Source organism: Delphinapterus leucas, chromosome X (assembly GCF_059928025.1).
Source record: "Delphinapterus leucas isolate spDelLeu-1000000601 "Yukka" chromosome X, BTC_Dleu_Yukka2, whole genome shotgun sequence".
NCBI lineage: Eukaryota > Metazoa > Chordata > Mammalia > Artiodactyla > Monodontidae > Delphinapterus > Delphinapterus leucas.
This window is the reverse complement of record NC_143150.1, coordinates 89,049,012-89,068,289: the sequence shown is the minus strand read 5'-3', so window position 1 is coordinate 89,068,289 and position 19,278 is coordinate 89,049,012. Positions and strand designations below refer to the sequence as shown.

At 41.4% G+C, this 19,278-nt stretch overlaps 1 protein-coding gene across 1 annotated transcript in view; it reads left to right on the top strand.

Annotated features, from left to right (window-relative positions):
• The first annotated feature begins 896 nt into the window (after positions 1 to 896).
• The window catches only part of CCNB3 (cyclin B3), a 56,993-nt gene continuing 38,611 nt past the window's right edge, over positions 897 to 19,278 (top strand). The window contains exons 1-3 of the mRNA XM_022563785.3: positions 897 to 1,018; positions 4,632 to 4,763; positions 14,996 to 15,082. Coding sequence (XP_022419493.3) covers positions 4,668 to 4,763; positions 14,996 to 15,082 — 183 coding nt within the window. The 5' untranslated portion in view covers positions 897 to 1,018; positions 4,632 to 4,667. The remainder of the gene's footprint in view (positions 1,019 to 4,631; positions 4,764 to 14,995; positions 15,083 to 19,278) is intronic.

Genomic DNA, 19,278 nt, shown 5'->3' with positions numbered 1-19,278 from the left:
ATACACTCTTCAAATCTTTTGTCAGTTACTCATATATATATATATATTTAGCTCCTGGAACAAAGCAGGTGCTCAATAATTATTTGTTGAACGAATGAATTAATGTAGGAATGGAATGAATTAATGTAGGAATGAAATGAATGTATTCATTCAAATGAATGAATGCAAGGAATGCATATCGGTTGTATTACCTGCTTTGCCACAATGTAGCATTGTGACATTAGGCAGTTAGCAAGCTAGAGTTTTGTTGTTTGTAAAATGGCAATAATAAAAGTACCTACCTTTTTGGACAGTGTTGAAAACAATTTAAAAAATTATAGCAATTAGCACAGAGCTAGCGCTCAATTAACGTTAGCTACTATTAGCTCTCTGCACTTTGGGGGCTATCCATAAAATAAGGGCAATAATTTCTGCTCTGCTTCCCTCACAAAGGCACGTTTTGGCCGCGCCGCGCCGGCTTGCGGGTCTTAGTTCCCTGACCAGGGATTGAACCTGGGCCACGGCAGTGAAAGCGGCGAGTCCGAACCACTGGACCGCCAGGGAATTCCCAAAAGCTTATTAATATTAATGTTTTAATTGCTCTGAACTTCACTACATAATGCAGCGGCTCTCGCCATCCTCCAGCAGGATTATTTAAATGAAAACGAGTCTTTAAAGAGACCCAGCTCTCCCGCTTGTCAGCCCAGCCCAGTCCAACCAGGGGTACAGGAAACCACGCCCCGCTGTGAAGTCAATTAGCTGCAGAGTTCAGTTTAAAAATACCCAGCCCCGCCCCTCCTCGCTAGGCGAGCTCAAGTCTCAACTGCACGCTGATTTGCCCTTGCTGGCCAATCACCACTGCTCTGCTTCCTGGGCTGTAATTTTCAAAATTCGCTACTGGGCTGATTGGAGAGAGCACGGGGTAAGTTGAGACGGACGCCAGTTGCTGGGACGCGGAGCTCCGGTCATTTCCCGGGCCTCTCCTGGGCTAGGACTGCGTCCGTGGTCTTTCCTCTTCTGCCCTCAATCTCGATATGAGGTAGGCGCCTTTGAACTTGTACTGCCCCCTTGAATGTTCGGTTGTGTCGCACGCGGGTGGGTCCTTGAGCCTCACTCCAGTCACTTGTAACTCACTGTCTTCTTTTGCCGGGATGCATGGGATCCCTGACACGAAACCTTTGCTTTTTCCTGTCAGTCAGCAGTCTGCGGAGAGAGCCCTGTACGAGGTTGGGCAGGGAGTGTGTATTAGTGGGTGAGATGGCAAAGCAAAAAAACAAACAAACCTAAAAAACCAAACAAAAACAACAAAAGACCAAAACTGGGTCCCAGCTTTTAAATGGAGCTACCAGTACACATGCCTGAATCAGAGTACATTTACATAACGTCTTTTCACAAGCGAAACTGTGCAGGATCAATTTCATCCACAAGACATATTTAAGCTAGAGAATGCTACTTGAGGGATGCCTTTTGAACTACAGGTTGAAGGATATGAAGGAAGATGGAAACATGTGTCCTTCCTCCCTTGTTGTCTCCACTGGCTCTCTTCTATCACCACCTCCAACCCCTCCAACTCTGGCTTTCCACTGCTCTCTGCTATGGTCCTCTTGGAATCTTAGAATGTCAGAAGTTGAAGGGATCCTAGAACAGTGCTTCTTAAACTTTAAAGTGCATACAGATCACCTGGGGTTATTAACTTGCACTTCCTGATTTGGTAAGGCCTACCTCGGGGACTGAGATTTTAAATTGCTGACAAGCTCCCAGGTGATGCTAATATTGCTGGTCCATTGACCATGGTTTAAATGTCGAGGAGACTCTGGTCCCACTATCTCATTTTATTAGGTGGGGGAAGGAGGCCTGGAGAGGGAAAAGGGACCTGTCCAGTGTCACTCAGCCAGCTAGGGCAGGATTAGAACTAGACCCTAGGCATCCTTCCCAGCTCAGTGCTGCTTTCATTGACACCATGCTGCTTTCTCTCCCCAGTGTCTTGCTGTCTGTAACCTGCCTTTATATATAAAAAGAAGTTGCTACTGTTTCCTGAGATTGTCTTGATCTACAGTTTTGGACTCTGAGCAATTGGGCTTCTAAAAAGGCCAACTTGCCCCTGTGTGGGTTTCAGCACCAGCCCTGGGATGCCCAATGGAGTCTTCAACACTCATCAGTGTGTATGTAGGGGAGATGGAAAGTCTGGAAAGCAGAAAGGATTTTAATTTTTTTGTCCAAGTAAGGCTAAGGGTTCTGTAGGTGGTACAAGTTGAGAGTGTTCTACAGAGTGTCCTTTTATGAAAGCATGTTCTTGGTGATGTCAATCCCCTCCCCCCACCTAGTGGCAGGGAAATTAGTTACTTAAGTCAGTGTCTGTGTCTCCCAAAGCAAGTGATTATTGTTCAGGATAATGAAGGTGATACATAACCATCATCTGAAAAACCTTATTTTCTCTGAGGTTTAGTCAGCCTGTGATGTCGTCAGCTGAAAGTTTTCTGGCCTGTTGACTCCAGTTTGATGTTTTCTTTCCACTTGAAAGATAAAGATTTCAGAACATGAGTCTTTGGTCATCCATAAAAAATTGTATGAGGTGTGAATAATAATAGTGGAGTGAGTGGTTTTCATACAGTGCAGTTAAGGGTGGGTTCACTCAATTTAGCTTTATTGCTGCTTGGCTGAGTTTTGAGGGATGAGATGGAAAATAGGTTTGGATTTGGAGGAAGAGAAGGAGAATAAGACGCACCATTTATTCTGAGTACCAGGTTAAGCTTTGCACATACAAATTTACATTTGAGCCACACAATACCTCTGCAAGTAAGAGGTGGTATAGCTCTTTTGCGAATGAGGAAACTGAGGCTCTAAGATGCTAAGTTGGCTGATTTAGGAGCCCAATTGCTTCTTAAAAAAAAGTCTATTCATTCTAACTCCTCATTACTCCTCATACTACCACACTATGGCCTTTCACTTTGGACTGTAGGCTATTTTGGAATCTTTTTTGCATACGATCAGAGAGACTTCATGGTATTTTAGAAAAGAGCCCTGGAAAGAGCTGAATGTTCTATGCTGCTTAATAATTTGTCCTGTGTAGTAAGTCACTTAACTCATCTGGGACTGTAAAATGGAAAGAATTGTACTTGCCCTGCTTACCCTCACAGTTTTGTTGGGAGGATTAACTGACATAGTAAATGTGAAGGCACATACTTGTACTGACTTTTCCTTGCCAACAAAATGTTTAATATTCTCCATCCAAAGCAAAGCGCAAGTTAGCCTTTCTTCTTTCTTAAACCTTCCCCTCAAACTGCAGTCTCCTCTGCAGTCTTACCAGCGTGGCCCCAGCCTAGCTTGCAGCCTCTTTCTAACTCCTCCCCAACACATTCTTTATACTCCACACTGCAGGATGTTCCCAAACTTGCTGTGCTCTGCATGTTCAACCCTCCGCCTAGGCTCAGGCTTTCTTTGCCTGGAAAGCTCCCCTGTCTACTTGGGAACCTTTTTGTCGTTTAAGTCCAGATGGAATCTCCCACAAGATTACTGACTTTCCATTGTGTTTCTAAAGTACTTTTTATCTACCGTTTTTAAATCATTTGTCATATTTTTATGTTACTGTTAGAGCTGTGCCTGTGAATACTTCTAGGGTAAGATACATGATTTACTTGTGTTTGTATCTCCATTGCCTGAAGTATCTGGTGCATTGCCTTTAGGGTCACTCTTATGGAAGCCTGTTCTTTGTCAAATGCAGTTGAGCTTGGACACTGAATATCGGTGGGGTTGGAAGGGCAGTTGTATTTGAGTGGGAAGGGTCTCTTGGATATCCAAGAACTGATTCCTCCTAATTATGTATTTGCTTGTAAGATACATAAGTATATCATAACTATTGGGAACTCACAAACTAAAAGAAATTTAAGGAATGTAGAATGGGATCCCACACTGAGATAGGATGAAGGTAGGACTCTCCCAAGGTCTGTAATGACTGTTAAATTTTTATGTCAAGTGATTTTCAACAAGTTAGTTCCTTCTGCTGTTATCTTTTTATTTTATTTTTTTCTTACTGGGTGTCTGGAACTGGATTACAGTTTCTTGATTGAATGCAGCCTTTGAATACCCTCTGGCCTATTGTGCATACGTGTGTGTGTGTGCGCGTGTGCGTGTGCGTGCGCGTGTGTGCAGTGTATTCTTTTGCCTTCTCTGTAGCATCATTATAATTGCTGTGGCCAGGACCCCATGCCTTTTAAAGAACATTAACCCTACCAGCGAGCCTCCATACTATATGATCTGTCATGTTCTTGATTATTTTCAATGCAAAACTGTTAATTTGTCCCCAGTGTTCCTAGGCTAAACTAGGGGCTAGGCCACAGTCCCAGTGCCCACAGGGGGTGGCAGGCACTGTACTGAGCTTTTTACATAGAGCATCTCATTTACTTTGAACAGTGCCCTGCAGAGGTACGTATACTTATCTCCATTTTACAGATGAGATAACTGAAGCCTAGGGAGTTTAAGTCACTTGCCCATGGTTAAGTGTGGTAGAACCAAGATTTGAGCCCAGATCTGCTTAAATCAAAGTATGTTTTCTCCTAGGGATGCTACAGAGAGACTGGGTTTTCTCAAGGATCTCCAGAGAATTCTGATATTTCTGGTGAATGGTGTTTTAAAGAGTCCTTTTCTGATTGCAGCCCTGCCTTGGATAGATGCTGCTGAATCCATAAGAAATGCCACTGCCACTACCACCCCAACGCTCCAGACGTGAGACTAAGAAATCTCAGTCCAGCAAAATTGTGCCCAGTGATCATGGCCCATCTGAAAAGGTTAGAGCAAGCTGTCCCTCCCAACAGTGTTTCATATAAGCTCTTCCTGTGTCGGTTCAGTCCCTATGCTCATCCCTACATCTTTTGAAATATGTGTGGTTTAATCTGAGAAAGTGGGAAAGGGTGGCAGACCTTGTAGTTGGAGAAGACCATCAAGTTAGGACTTAGGGGGAAAGTGTCAACTCTTCTTTCCCGTAAATACATGGCTAAGATGAAGGCCGTCCTCCATAACCTTCAAAAGCAAACAATACTCAGTTCTCATTAGTGATCACATCTATACTTTTACTCTCTCTGAGATGCTCAAAGCACCTTGCCAGGTGGCTGCTTGGTACATCCTGGGGAGAGTATGAAGACTAGGTCAACAAATGTATTATAATGCTTTTTACAGCTATTCAATTTGAAGAATGGGCCCATTTTGAGTTTTTTTTTTTTTTTTTTTTTTTTTTTCAGTACGCGTGCCTCTCACTGCTGTGGCCTCTCCCGTTGCGGAGCACAGGCTCCGGACGCGCAGGCCCAGCGGCCGTGGCTCACGGGTCCAGCCGCTCCGCAGCATGTGGGATCCTCCCGGACCAGGGCACGAACCCGTGTCCCCTGCATCGGCAGGCGGACTCTCAATCACTGCGCCACCAGGGAAGCCCGAGCCTGCTGTTTTGACCTTGTGGATAGTTTGCCATTCCGACCCTGCGATGTTCTATGTTCCTCATCATTCATATTTTAATCACAATTTTACTAACCTGATGAATTGTCATTAAGAGAGTATTTCCTGGGGCTTCCCTGGTGGCGCAGTGGTTGAGAGTCCGCCTGCTGATGCAGGGGACACGGATTCGTGCCCCGGTCCGGGAGGATCCCACATGCCGCGCAGCGGCTGGGCCCGTGAGCCATGGCTGCTGAGCCTGCACGTCCGGAGCCTGTGCTCCACAGCGGGAGAGGCCACAACAAATGAGAGGCCCGCGTACCGCCAAAAAAAAAAAAAAAAAAAAAAAAAAGAGTATTTCCTGGAGCAAACATCATTAGGCCAATTTATTTTCCTTGATTGGTTTTCTCTCAGCACAGATAAACACTTTCTAATCATTTTCATTTTTGTCTCACTGAAATGATTTTCTTGGAGGGGCCAAATGTGTTTTTCCTATGTAAATTTGGCAAGAAAGATTTGATACATTGATCAGATTTTTGTCCATATCCAATTTTCTGATTAGAGTTCTGCCACTGTAAGTTTTCTTCTGTGGCAGTTATTTTTCTAAATCCAACTCTCTCAGGGCACATTTTGCAAATATAAATTTTATTGAGTTCAGTTTCACCCATTGATTTTATTTGGGGCTGGTTATTTCTACCAGTAATATTAAGTAGGAATTGGATAACAGACCAACAGTTAATTTCTTAGCCAATTTGAGAGAAAATAGTAATTTATTTTTTGCTAATTATTTCCACTAGGATTATTTATCATGAACTAGATAAGAGACTAATAGTTTACTTATTTCTTAGCTTAATCAATTAAAAAACAGAAGTAATTCTTCTCAGCTCTTTCAGGATTGCTCCACTGTGCTAGATTGTTCTATTGTAATATGAATCCAGTTCTCTAAATTTGTAATCACTGTGTTATGTGCTAACTGTCCATGATGTAAATAGAGAACAGGGAAAATAACTGGTCTGACCTCAATGTTCTGCTTCATATTATAACAACTCTCTGACATAGGTAGGGCAGGGTTCTCAATTCATAAAGGAAATCTGATACTTAGGAGACTTTCACCAAATAAAAACTGTTAGGGAACAGAAAAGCCCTACAGTGTGATTTACCTTAACCTCTAACCCCACAGAGATAGTCTTGCTCATTTGGGAGTGGAGTAAGGCATGTGTAGATAAACACTACCTAGAAAGGAAGCTCCCTTTGATCCAAAATACTCACCCTTCCTCCTTTCCCCCATCTCTCCCTTGTATACACTAAAAGAGATTAATATGAATTACCAAATTCCTTTCTTAAAGTACAAAATTTCCCCTATGAGGTTTAAAAATATATTGGACTATATACTTTTTTTTTTACATCTTTATTGGAGTATAATTGCTTTACAATGGTGTGCTAATTTCTGCTTTATAACAAAGTGAATCAGATATACATATACATATGTCCCCATATCTCTTCCCTCTTGCGTCTCCCTCCCTCCCACCCTCCCTATCCCACCCCTCTAGGTGGTCACAAATCACCGAGCTGATCTCCCTGTGCTATGTGGCTGCTTCCCACGAGCTATCTATTTTACGTTTGGTAGTGTATATATGTCCATGCCACTCTCTCACTTTGTCACAGCTTACCCTTCCCCCTCCCCATATCCTCAAGTCCATTCTCTAGTAGGTCTGTGTTTTTATTCCTGTCTTACTCCTGGTTTCTTCATGACATTTTGTTCCCTTAAATTCCATATATATGTGTTAGCATACGGTATTTGTCTTTCTCTTTCTGACTTACTTCACTCTGTATGACAGACTCTAGGTCCATCCACCTCATTACAAATAGCTCAATTTCGTTTCTGTTTATGGCTGAGTAATATTCCATTGGATATATGTGCCACATCTTCTTTATCCATTCATCCGATGATGGACACCTAGGTTGTTTCCATCTCTTGGCTATTGTAAATAGAGCTGCAATGAATGTTGTGGTACACGACTCTTTTTGAATTACGGTTTTCTCAGGGTATATGCCCAGTAGTGGGATTGCTGGGTCATATGGTAGTTCTCTTTTTAGTTTTTTAAGGATCCTCCATACTGTTCTCCATAGTGGCTGTACCAATTCACATTCCCACCAGCAGTGCAAGAGTGTTCCCTTTTCTCCACACCCTCTCCAGCATATATTGTTTCTAGATTTTTTGATGATGGCCATTCTGACTGGTGTGAGATGATATCTCATTGTAGTTTTGATTTGCATTTCTCTAATGATTAATGATGTTGAGCATTGTTTCATGTGTTTGTTGGCAGTCTGTATATCTTCTTTGGAGGAATGTCTATTTAGGTCTTCTGCCCGTTTTTGGATTGGGTTGTTTGTTGTTGAGCTGCATGAGCTGCTTGTAAATTTTGGAGATTAATCCTTTGTTAGTTGCTTCATTTGCAAATATTTTCTCCCATTCTGAGGGTTGTCTTTTGGTCTTGTTTATGGTTTCCTTTGCTGTGCAAAAGCTTTGAAGTTTCATTAGGTCCCATTTGTTTATTTTTGTTTTTATTTCCATTTCTCTAGGAGGTGGGTCAAAAAGGATCTTGCTGTGATTTATGTCATAGAGTGTTCTGCCTATGTTTTCCTCTAGGAGTTTGATAGTTACTGGCCTTACATTTAGGTCTTTAATCCATTTTGAGCTTATTTTTGTGTATGGTGTTAGGGAGTGATCTAATCTCATACTTTTACATGTACCTGTCCAGTTTTCCCAGCACCACTTATTGAAAAGGCTGTTCTTTCTCCACTGTACATTTCTGCCTCCTTTATCAAAGATAAGGTGACCATATGTGCGTGGGTTTAGCTCTGGGCTTCCTATCCTGTGCCATCGCTTTATATTTCTGTTTTTGTGCCAGTACCATACTGTCTTGATTACTGTAGCTTTGTAGTATAATCTAAAGTCAGGGAGCCTGATTCCTCCAGCTCTGTTTTTCGTTCTCAAGATTGCTTTGGCTATTCGGGGTCTTTTGTGTTTCCATACAAGTTGTGAAATTTTTTGTTCTAGTTCTGTGAAAAATGCCAGTGGTAGTTTGATAGGGATTGCACTGAATCAGTAGATTGCTTTGGGTAGTAGAGGCATTTTCACAATGTTGATTCTTCCAATCCAAGAACATGGTATATCTCTCCATCTATTTGTAACATCTTTAATTTCTTTGATCAGTGTCTTATACTTTTCTGCATACAGGCCTTTTGTCTCCTTAGGTAGATTTTTTCCTAGGTATTTTATTCTTTTTGTTGCAGTGGTAAATGCGTGTGTTTTCTTGATTTCACTTTCAGAGTTTTCATCATTAGTGTATAGGAATGCCAGAGATTTCTGTGCATTAATTTTGTTTCCTGCTACTTTACCAAATTCAGTGATTAGCTCTAGTACTTTTCTGGTAGCATCTTTAGGATTCTCAGGTGACATGTATAGTATCATGTCACCTGCAAACAGTGACAGCTTTACTTCTTCTTTTCTGATTAGGATTCCTTTTATTTCCTTCTCTTCTCTGATTGCTGTGGCTAAAACTTCCAAAACTATGTTGAATAAGAGTGGTGAGTGTGGGCAACCTTGCCTTGTTCCTGATCTTAGTGGAAATGCTTTCAGTTTTTCACCAATGAGGACGATGTTGGCTGTAGGTTAGTCATATATGGCCTTTATTATGTTGAAGAAAGTTCCCTCTATGCCTACTTACTGGAGGGTTTTTATCATAAATGGGTGTTGAATTTTGTCGAAAGCTTTCTCTGCATCTGTTGAGATGATCATATGGTTTTTCTCCTTCAATTTGTTAATATGGTGTATCACGTTGATTGATTTGCGTATATTGAAGAATCCTTGCATTCCTGGAATAAACCCCACTTGATCATGGTGTATGATCCTTTTAATGTGTTGTTGGATTCTGTTTGCTAGTATTTTGTTGAGGATTTTTGCATCTATGTTCATCAGTGATATTGGCCTGTAGTTTTCTTTCTTTGTGACATCCTTGTCTGGTTTTGGCATCAGGGTGATGGTGGCCTCGTAGAATGAGTTTGGGAGTGTTCCTGCCTCCGCTATATTTTGGAAGAGTTTGAGAAGGATAGGTTTTAGCTCTTCTCTAAATATTTGATAGAATTCTCCTGTGAAGCCATCTGGTCCTGGGCTTTTGTTTGTTGGAAGATTTTTACTCACAGTTTCAATTTCAGTGCTTGTGATTGGTCTGTTCATATTATCTATTTCTTCCTGATTCAGTCTTGGCAGGTTGTGCTTTTCTAAGAATTTGTCCATTTCTTCCAGGTTGTCCATTTTATTGGCATAGAGTTGCTTGTAGTAATTTCTCATGATCTTTTGTATTTCTGCAATGTCAGTTGTTACTTCTCCTTTTTCATTTCTAATTCTATTGATTTGAGTCTTCTTCCTTTTTTTCTTGGTGAGTCTGACTACTGGTTTATCAGTTTTGTATATCTTGTCAAAGAAGCACCTTTTAGTTTTATTGATCTTTGCTGTCATTTCCTTCATTTCTTTTTCATTTGTTTCTGGTCTGATCTTTATGATTTCTTTCCTTCTGCTAACTTTGGGGTTTTTTTGTTCTTCTTTCTCTAATTGCTTTAGGTGCAAGGATAGGTTGTTTATTCGAGATTTTTCCTGTTTCTTAAGGTAGGAATTTATTGTTATAAACTTCCCTCTTAGAACTGCTTTTGCTGCATCCCATAGGTTTTGGGTCGTCGTGTCTCCATTGTCATTTGTTTCTAGGTATTTTTTAATTTCCTCTTGGATTTCTTCAGTGATCACTTCGTTATTAAGTAGTGTATTGTTTAGCCTCCATGTGTTTGTATTTCTTACAGATCTTTTCCTGTAATTGATATCTAGTCTCATGGCGTTGTGGTCGGAAAAGATACTTGATACAATTTCAATTTTCTTAAATTTACCAAGGCTTGATTTGTGACCCAAGATATGATCTATCCTGGAGAATGTTCCATGAGCACTTGAGAAGAATGTGTATTCTGTTGTTTATGGATGGAATGTCCTATAAGTATCAATTAAGTCTATCTTGTTCAATGTATCATTTAAAGCTTGTGTTTCCCTATTTATTTTCATTTTGGTTGATCTGTCCATTGGTGAAAGTGGGGCGTTGAAGTCCCCTACTATGACTGTGTTCCTTTCGATTTCCCTTTTATGGCTGTTAGTATTTGCCGTATGTATTGAGGTGCTCCTGTGTTGGGTGCATAAATATTTACAATTGTTATATCTTCTTCTTGGATTGATCCCTTGATCATTATGTAGTGTCCTTCTCTGTCTCTTGTAATAGTCTTTATTTTAAAGTCTATTTTGTCTGATATGAGAATTGCTACTCCAGCTTTCTTTTGGTTTCCATTTGCATGGACTATCTTTTTCCATCCCCTATCAGTCTGCATGTGTCTCTAGTCCTGAAGTGGGTCTCCTGTAGACAGCATATATATGGGTCTTGTTTTTGTATCCATTCAGCCAGTCTGTGTCTTTTGGTGGGAGCATTTAATCCATTTAATTTAAGGTAATTATCGATATGTATGTTCCTATTCCCATTTTCTTAATTGTTTTGGGTTTGTTATTGTAGGTCTTTTCCTTCTCTTGTGTTCCTTGCCTGGAGAAGTTCCTTTAGCATTCGTTGTAAAGCTGGTTTGGTGGTGCTGAACTCTGTCAGCTTTTGCTTGTCTGTAAAGGTTTTAATACCTCCATCAAATCTGAATGAGATCCTTGCTGTTCAGAGTAATCTTGGTTGTTGGTTTTTCTCCTTCATCACTTTAAGTATGTCCTACCAGTCCCTTCTGGCTTGCAGAGTTTCTGCTGAAAGATCAGCTGTTAACCTTATGGGGATTCCCTTGTGTGTTATTTGTTGTTTTTCCCTTGCTGCTTTTAATATGTTTTCTTTTTATTTAATTTTTGACAGTTTGATTAATATGTGTCTTGGCATATTTCACCTCGGATTTATCCTGTATGGGACTCTCTGTGCTTCCTGGACTTGATTAAGTATTTCCTTTCCCATATTAGGGAAGTTTTCAACTATAATCTCTTCAAATATTTTCTCAGTCCCTTTCTTTTTCTCTTCATCTTCTGGAACCCCTATAATTCGAATGCTGGTGCGTTTAATGTTGTCCCAGAGGTCTCTGAGACTGTCCTCGATTCTTTTCATTCTTTTTTCTTTATTCTGCTCTGCAGTAGTTATTTCCACTATTTTATCTTCCAGGTCACTTATCCGTTCTTCTGCCTCAGTTATTCTGCTATTGATCCCCTCTAGAGTATTTTTAATTTCATTTATTGTGTTGTTCATTGTTGCTTGTTTCATCTTTAGTTCTTCTAGGTCCTTGTTAAATGTTTCTTGCATTTTCGCTATTCTATTTCCAAGATTTTGGATCATCTTTACTATCATTATTCTGAATTATTTTTCAGGTAGACTGCCTATTTCCTCTTCATTTGTTAGGTCTGGTGGGTTTTTTCCTTACTCCTTAATGTGCTGTGTGTTTTTCTGTCTTCTCATTTTGCTTATCTTGCTGTGTTTGGGGTCTCCTTTTTGCAGGCTGCAGGTTCGTAGTTCCCATTGTTTTTGGTGTCTGTCCCCAGTGGCTAAGGTTGGTTTAGTGGGTTGTGTAGCCTTCCTGGTGGAGGGGACTAGTGCCTGTGTTCTGGTGGATGAGGCTGGATCTTGTTTTTCTGGTGGGCAGGTCCACGTCTGGTGGTGTGTTTTGGGGTGTCTGTAGACTTATTATGATTTGGGGCAGCCTCTCTGCTAATGGGTGGGGTTGTGTTCCTGTCTTGCTAGTTGTTTGGCATAGGATGTCCAGCACTGTAGCTTGCTGGTCATTGAGTGAAGCTGGGTGCTGGTGTTGAGATGGAGATCTCTGGGAGATTTTCGCCATTTGATATTATGTGGAGCTGGGAGGTCTCTTGTGAACCAGTGTCCTGAAGTTGGCTCTCCCACATCAGAGGCACAGCACTGACTCCTGGCTGCAGCACCAAGAGCCTTTCATCCACATGGCTCAGAATAAAAGGGAGAAAAAGTAGAAAGAAAGAGGGAGGGGGAGGGGGAGGGGGAGGGGGAGGAAGAAAGAAAAGAAAGTAAGATAAAGAGGATAAAATAAAATAAAGTAAGATAAAATAAAATAAAGTTATTAAAATAAAAAATAATTATTAAGAATAATTTTTTAAAAGAAAAACAAAAGAAAACAAACAATATAACGGGCGGATAGAACCCTAGGACAAATGGTGAAAGCAAAGCTATACAGACAAAATCTCACACTGAAGCATACACATACCCACTCAGAAAAAGAGGAAAAGGGGAAAAAATAATAAATCTTGCTCTCAAAGTCCACCTCCTCAATTTGGCATGGTTCGTTGTCTATTCATGTATTCCACAGATGCAGGGTACATCAAATTGATTGTGGAGCTTTAATCCGCTGCTTCTGAGGCTGCTGGGAGAGATTTCCCTTTCTCTTCTTTGTTCTCACAGCTCCCGGGGTTCAGCTTTGGATTTGGTCCTGCCTCTGCGTGTAGGTCGCCGCAGGGCATCTGTTCTTCTCTCAGACAGGACGGGGTTAAAGGAGCAGCTGCTTCGGGGACTCTGGCTCACTCAGGCCGGGGGGAGGGAGGGGTGCGGATGTAGGGCGAACCTATGGCGGCAGAAGCCAGCGGGACGTTGCACCAGACTGAGGCGCGCCGCGCGTTCTCCCTCGGAAATTGTCCCTGGATCCCGGGACCCTGGCAGTGGTGGGCTGCACAGTCTCCCCCGAAGGGAGGTGTGGATAGTGACCTGTGCTTGCACACAAGCTTCTTGGTGGCGGCAGCAGCAGCCTTAGCGTCTCATGCCCATCTCTGGGGTCCGTGCTTTTAGCTGCGGCTCGCACCCGTCTCTGGAGTTCCTTTAAGCAGCGCTCTTAATCCCCTCTCCTCGCACACCAGGAAACAAAGAGGGAAGAAAAAGGTCTCTTGCCTCTTCGGCAGGTGCAGGCTTTTCCCCGGACTCCCTCCCGGCTAGCCGTGGTGCACTAACGCCCTGCAGGCTGTGTTCACGCTGCCAGCCCCAGTCCTCTCCCTGGGATCCGACTGAAGCCCGAGCCTCAGCTCCCAGCCCCCGCCCACCCCAGCGGGTGAGCAGATCATCCTCTCGGGCTGGTGAGTTGCAGTTGGCACCGATCCTCTGTGCGCGAATCTCTCCGCTTTGCTCTCCGCAGCCCTGTTACTGTGCTCTCCTCCGCGGCTCTGAAGCTTCCCCCTCCGCCACCCGCAGCTTCCGCCCGCGAAGGGGCTTCTTAGTGTGTAGAAACCTTCCCTCCTTCACAGCTCACTCCCACTGGTGCAGGTCCCGTCCCTATCCTTTTGTCTCTGTTTATTCATTTTCATTTTGCCCTACCCAGCTACGTGGAGTTTTTCTTGCCTTTTTGTAAGTCTGAGGTCTTCTGCCAGCGTTCAGTAGGTGTTCTGTAGGAGTTGTTCCACGTGTAGATATATTTCTGTTGTATCTGTGGAGAGTTAGGTGATCTCTGTGTCTTACTCTTCCCCCATCTTCCCGATTCCAAAAAACTGTCTCTTCAATCTTGGAGGCAGCAATTTGCCCTGTGTCCACCACCTTCTCTTACAGATCCAATAAGAGTTGTTGATTTTCTAGTTGTTATTAGGGTGGAGTGACAGCTTCCAAGTTTCGTACATGTGGAGCTGCTAGTGTTGGATGGTCTCCTGCAGAGGCAGAGGATGGCTGTGGCTCACCGTGGGGACAAGGACACTGGCAGAATTTCTGAGAAGTACTCCTTGGTGTGAGCCCTCCGAGAGTCTGCCATTAGCCCCACCAAAGAGCCGGGTAGGCTCTAGTGTTGAGGTGCCTCAGGCCAAACAACTAGCAGGGAGGAAACCCAGCCCCACCCATCAGCCTGGACTATATACTTTAAAAATACTATTTCTGCCCGTTTATACTTTATATAGATTTTTTAAAAACATGTTTTCTCTTATTTGGTCCTCAAATGCGGTAGGTTATTACTCCAATTTTACTGATGAGGCAATTGAGTCTCAGAAACTAAGTGACTTGTGCGAGGTCAATAGCTAATAAAGAGCTGATCGTGGATCAGTATCTAGGTATGTGTGTTATTGTCCTTATTGAGAATGTCTTAAATCAACTACTTAACATAAGAGACACTTAAATTTTGTTAAATTATTGAACTAATTTAACTGGGAACGTCCATATTAAAGGAATGACTGGGAGTTGCAGGGTGGTGGGGGTGGTGATGGTTAATCTTGGCTAGTATAACCATGAATATGAGAGGAGTAAGAGAGAAAATTAGCTTCACCAAGCTAGTTTGCTCATTCTGAGAGTTACACTGACAGTTATCTTTTCTCCTCCCAGCCTTGTCCCTATCATCAATGATTACCTCCTTCATTCAGTGACTGTCTAAGCAGTGGGTTCCAAAATTTCCTTTTGTTGTAGTTTATTGGGGTTTATTATAGGCGTCTACAGTTGCTTGGAGATTCAGCCATGCCCCCCCGAGCCCCAAAGATGACCTGACGTCCCTGAAAAGACTGTTCACAATTGGATATACGCATTTACCTCTTTTACTTTTTTAGAGAGAGGAGAATCACCAAGCAAAGATATCTCCATCTTCACCTCAGGGACCACTCAAAAAGAGGTCAGCTTTTGAAGATCTCACCAACGTGAGTATGCCAGTCCAGTCCTCTGCCATGGTGTAGCATAAGGTTTAGACAGCCTCTTCCTTGAGGGACCTTTCCAGTTTACCAAACTCTGACCCTCTCTAGAATGTTGAGAGCCAATTTTATTTGGAATCAATGACCCAATTTCAGAAACTGCAGTGGCTCTTCTGCTGCCACATACCATCTGGATTAATTGATGGAGCTCTCTGGAAGGAGTATGAGTGATTATCAGGTATGAAATTGTAGAGAAATATGAGAACTTTGGGATCTTGCATTTAGAAAAAGTCCAGAGGTGGCTCAGCTGGTTGCATAGGCCTTGGAGGTAAGTACTTTGGTAGATTCATTTTAGTCTAGGGCAGTGTTTATCAATTCAAGCACTATGGGCATTTTGAACAGCAAAGTTTTTCTATTGTATGTGACTGACTTCAGCCAGCATTCCTGGTCCCTAGCATTAAGTTCCAGCAGCATCCAAGTCATAGTGACAATCAAAAATGTCGCCTGATGTACAGAACCATTGATGACCACAGTTCCATGATCTGGTTTTCAACTATGGAGATCTAGAAACTCAATTTTGACTAGAATTCCTGAGTTCACTTCCAAGTTACCTCCCTTCTGGTGTTATTAATGCGCCAGCAAAAAAAAATTTACTAGTTATAAAGTTACTAACTGAATATAGAATTGAGTCGGAGGTAATCTTTGGTCTTAGAAAATAATAATAACTGATGTCTCCTGAGTGTTTACCACGTGTCAAGCACTATTCTAAGCATTTTCCCCTGTATCCACTCACTTAATCCTCATAAAATCCTCTGAGGCAGATACTATAATTATCTCCACTTCACAGTTAAAGACTTGCCCAATGTTGTTTTTGAAGTCTGTTTCATCTAGGATACAGAGAACCCTAGTGGACCCTATCCTGCCCTCTATAATAGTGTCCTTCTGTGGCTACCAGAATTCTTACATCTGCTAGATAATATTTTACCCCCTTGGGCAGGATTGGATAAGCATTGGCAAAGTTCTCCCCTTTGTATCTCTGCTCTTTAGGTGCTATGTGACCACCTTTGTGCTAAAACAGTCTTTTCCCCATGCAGATTACAACATGTATGATTGTGTTACAGCTTCCTGCATAATCAGATTTACTGTAGATTGCTTGAAAGAGCCACCTCCCACACAGACCTGTAAGGTTAGATTCATTTCCTGACTTATGTAACCATGGCTCTAGAAACTTGGTTGAAATAAGGTAGTCACAGAAATCAGAAGCAGATGCAGCTCATCTTAGTGTAGCTTCCCTTGGCCTCCAGAGTCCCTGATGGGAGTCCAGTGACACTGTGAAAAGCAAAGTCTAACCGCATATGAAAAACTTTCCTGCCGTGTCTCAGTCCTCTTTTTGTTGTGAAGTTTATATCATCATTCATAAAGAACAAACACAAATAAATTAATAGGAAACATGCTAGGACCCTCCTGATTCTCCAACTGAATTCAACATCTGTTAGGCCACATACTTGTCCAGGGTTGGGGATGCAAGTCATCCCTGAGCAGTATCTCTGCCTCTAGCTTTTCAGAAGCTCAGAAAGCCCATTTCCCTTTTGTGTACAAGTCCTGGTCACCTTGAATGATCTTTGGTGCTTTCCAGACAAAGTTCTATCATTACAGTGTACCTAAGCCATTCCAGGGTTGGGCATTTCTGCAGACGTCTGAGCTCATTTCTTTGAGGGTTGAGGACTCTTTTCTCTCTGAATTTTGGGGTTTCCCTTTATGATGATTTGCTTCTTCCTGTCAGTATTACTTCGTTTCCATGTCCCCATATCTGTCTTCTCCTCAACATTCACCACAGTGAGGTCCTGGCTTGCCAAAAGAGCTGATCTGTTTTAATTAGTTAGTCTGCTGTGAGTGTTCTTTTTTTCCCTCTCCTTTATCCTTTCAGCATGGGAAGGACTTTTGATTTGTTAGAGCTGGTCCAAAGCCAGTGGATGAGGAGATAAAGTCTATTTCCTAAATTATTTTTTGCCAGTAGGATTGTCATCTCTATTTTCCTATTTTTTGGTGAAAGAATTATGGGGAGATACTGGTAAAGGTCCCCTTGAGCTTAGATCTGAAAATATTAGTGCTTTGAACCTTCACATATGGCAAGTTGAAAATTTCACCCCTGGGGATTAGGGTCTCCACCTCTCTCCTGCCAAGAACGCACATCTTTTCCAAAGCTGGATCTCAGCCTGACACATAAGGAGTTTGTAAAACTTTAGGTGAAATTAAAATGCAAACTGTGTCAAGCTCTTTGAAGAGCAGAAGTGGACAACAACTTGAGGGCCTAAGAAAGAATTCCCTGTTGGATTGTAGTTGCTTATTATGATATGATGATACAAAGGCATAATTTTTTTTATACTTCATTTGGAAATAATTTCAAATTTATAAAAAGTTGCAAAAATAAAAAACAGTACAAAGAACACACATATGCTGTTTACCTAGATTCATGTATTACTAACATTTTATCCTATCTGCTTACATACATCATGGTCCTTTACCATGAAGTACTTAGGGTATTTCAGTGTATATAGAGAAAGAGTCTCTATATACTATTTCTCCTCAGAGAAATAGTCTTATATAAACACAGTGCAGTCAACAACTTTATACATTTACATTGATATAGTGTTTTTATGTAATCTATTGTCCATATTCCAATTTTTTTCCATTGACTTTGTAAAATCAATGTTATAAGCACTTTTTCCCCTCCAGTAATGGATCCAGTCTAGGGTCGTTTACTTGTCATGTCTCTAGCTTCTTTTAATCTGGAACACTTCCATAGCCTTTCTTTGTTTTTTATGATATTTTTGAAGAATACAGTCCCACCCAACCCCCCTTTTAAAAATAGAACATTCCTCATTTTATGTTTGTCTGATGTTTCCATGTGATTAGATTGATGTTATATACGCTTGGCTGGAGTACTGTATAGGTGATGTTCTGTCCTTAGAGTATCACATCTGGAGGCACATGACATCCATCTGTCCCTCATTGGTGAGGTTAATTTTGATCACCCAGTCAAGATGTTGTCTGGTTTCTCCGCTGTATAATTACTGTTTATTTTTTTTCCTCTTGCAACTAATAATCTGTGGGACACACCCTTAAGAGCCTCCAAATAGCCACTCTTCATCAAAATGTCCCCTAGATTTAGCATTCATTGATGATTTTTGCCTAACAATCTTTTTGATGATTTTTCCAACTCTAGCACTTGCTCCCCATTTACCAGTCTACAAGCAGAGGCCTCCCTTCTTCCCTGTTTATTTATTATTGGTATAGACTTATGAATTCCTGTTTTTTCAGTGGTCTGTTGTTCAGTATTGTATTTTATTATTTTGGTGCTCAAATTGTCCCAAATTTGGTCGCTAGGGTCCCCCTTAATCTGACTACTGTGTCTTTGTGACATACTATCATCATTTTTTTGAGCATTTTCTTTCCAGCATAACAGGATGTTCCAGGATGTTCTTGTACCTATTTTATTGGCATGGAGTCAACCATTTCTGTGAAGAATTCCTGTTCCTTTTAGTGGGGAATGGTATTAGAGACCAAGATCTCAGTGCTAGGTGTGCTACTGGGGTGTCTGCTTTTTCTGCCCTTTCTGCAGACAGAGTTAGGAAATGTCTGCATGTATATATACATATAGGTACACACATATCTGTACTTAAACATAGATATATATATATATATACACACACACATATATCTATATATACAAATACACACACTCCTGTATACTCAGATGTATATACACATATACCTATTTAAGAAATCATGAGTCCACACAACTCCCATTCCAAAACGTACAGGGTTCTTTCTTGTATTCCTCAATCCGTGTTTATATGTTCCTTCTCTACAATGAGAACCATGGTTCACAAGATCATCAACACATTTACTCAATACTATAATACATCTAAAAGAGTTTCAGAATTACTTCCTCCACACCACCATAATAAACACACCTACTAAAAAGAGTTCCAGATTTATTTGCAATATTCTCCACCATCCCACAAACACATCCTGACTGAGGATGTATATGGTGAGGGTGTATAGTCTGTGTTTACTTGGATTAGTTGTTTATTATCTTGTATTTCCTTCTGTTTTCTTTCTTTTGTCCTTCAGTGTGGTTATGGTATTTATTTGGAATATAATTAGATTCCATTTGTTTCATTTTAAAGGCATAACCTTTA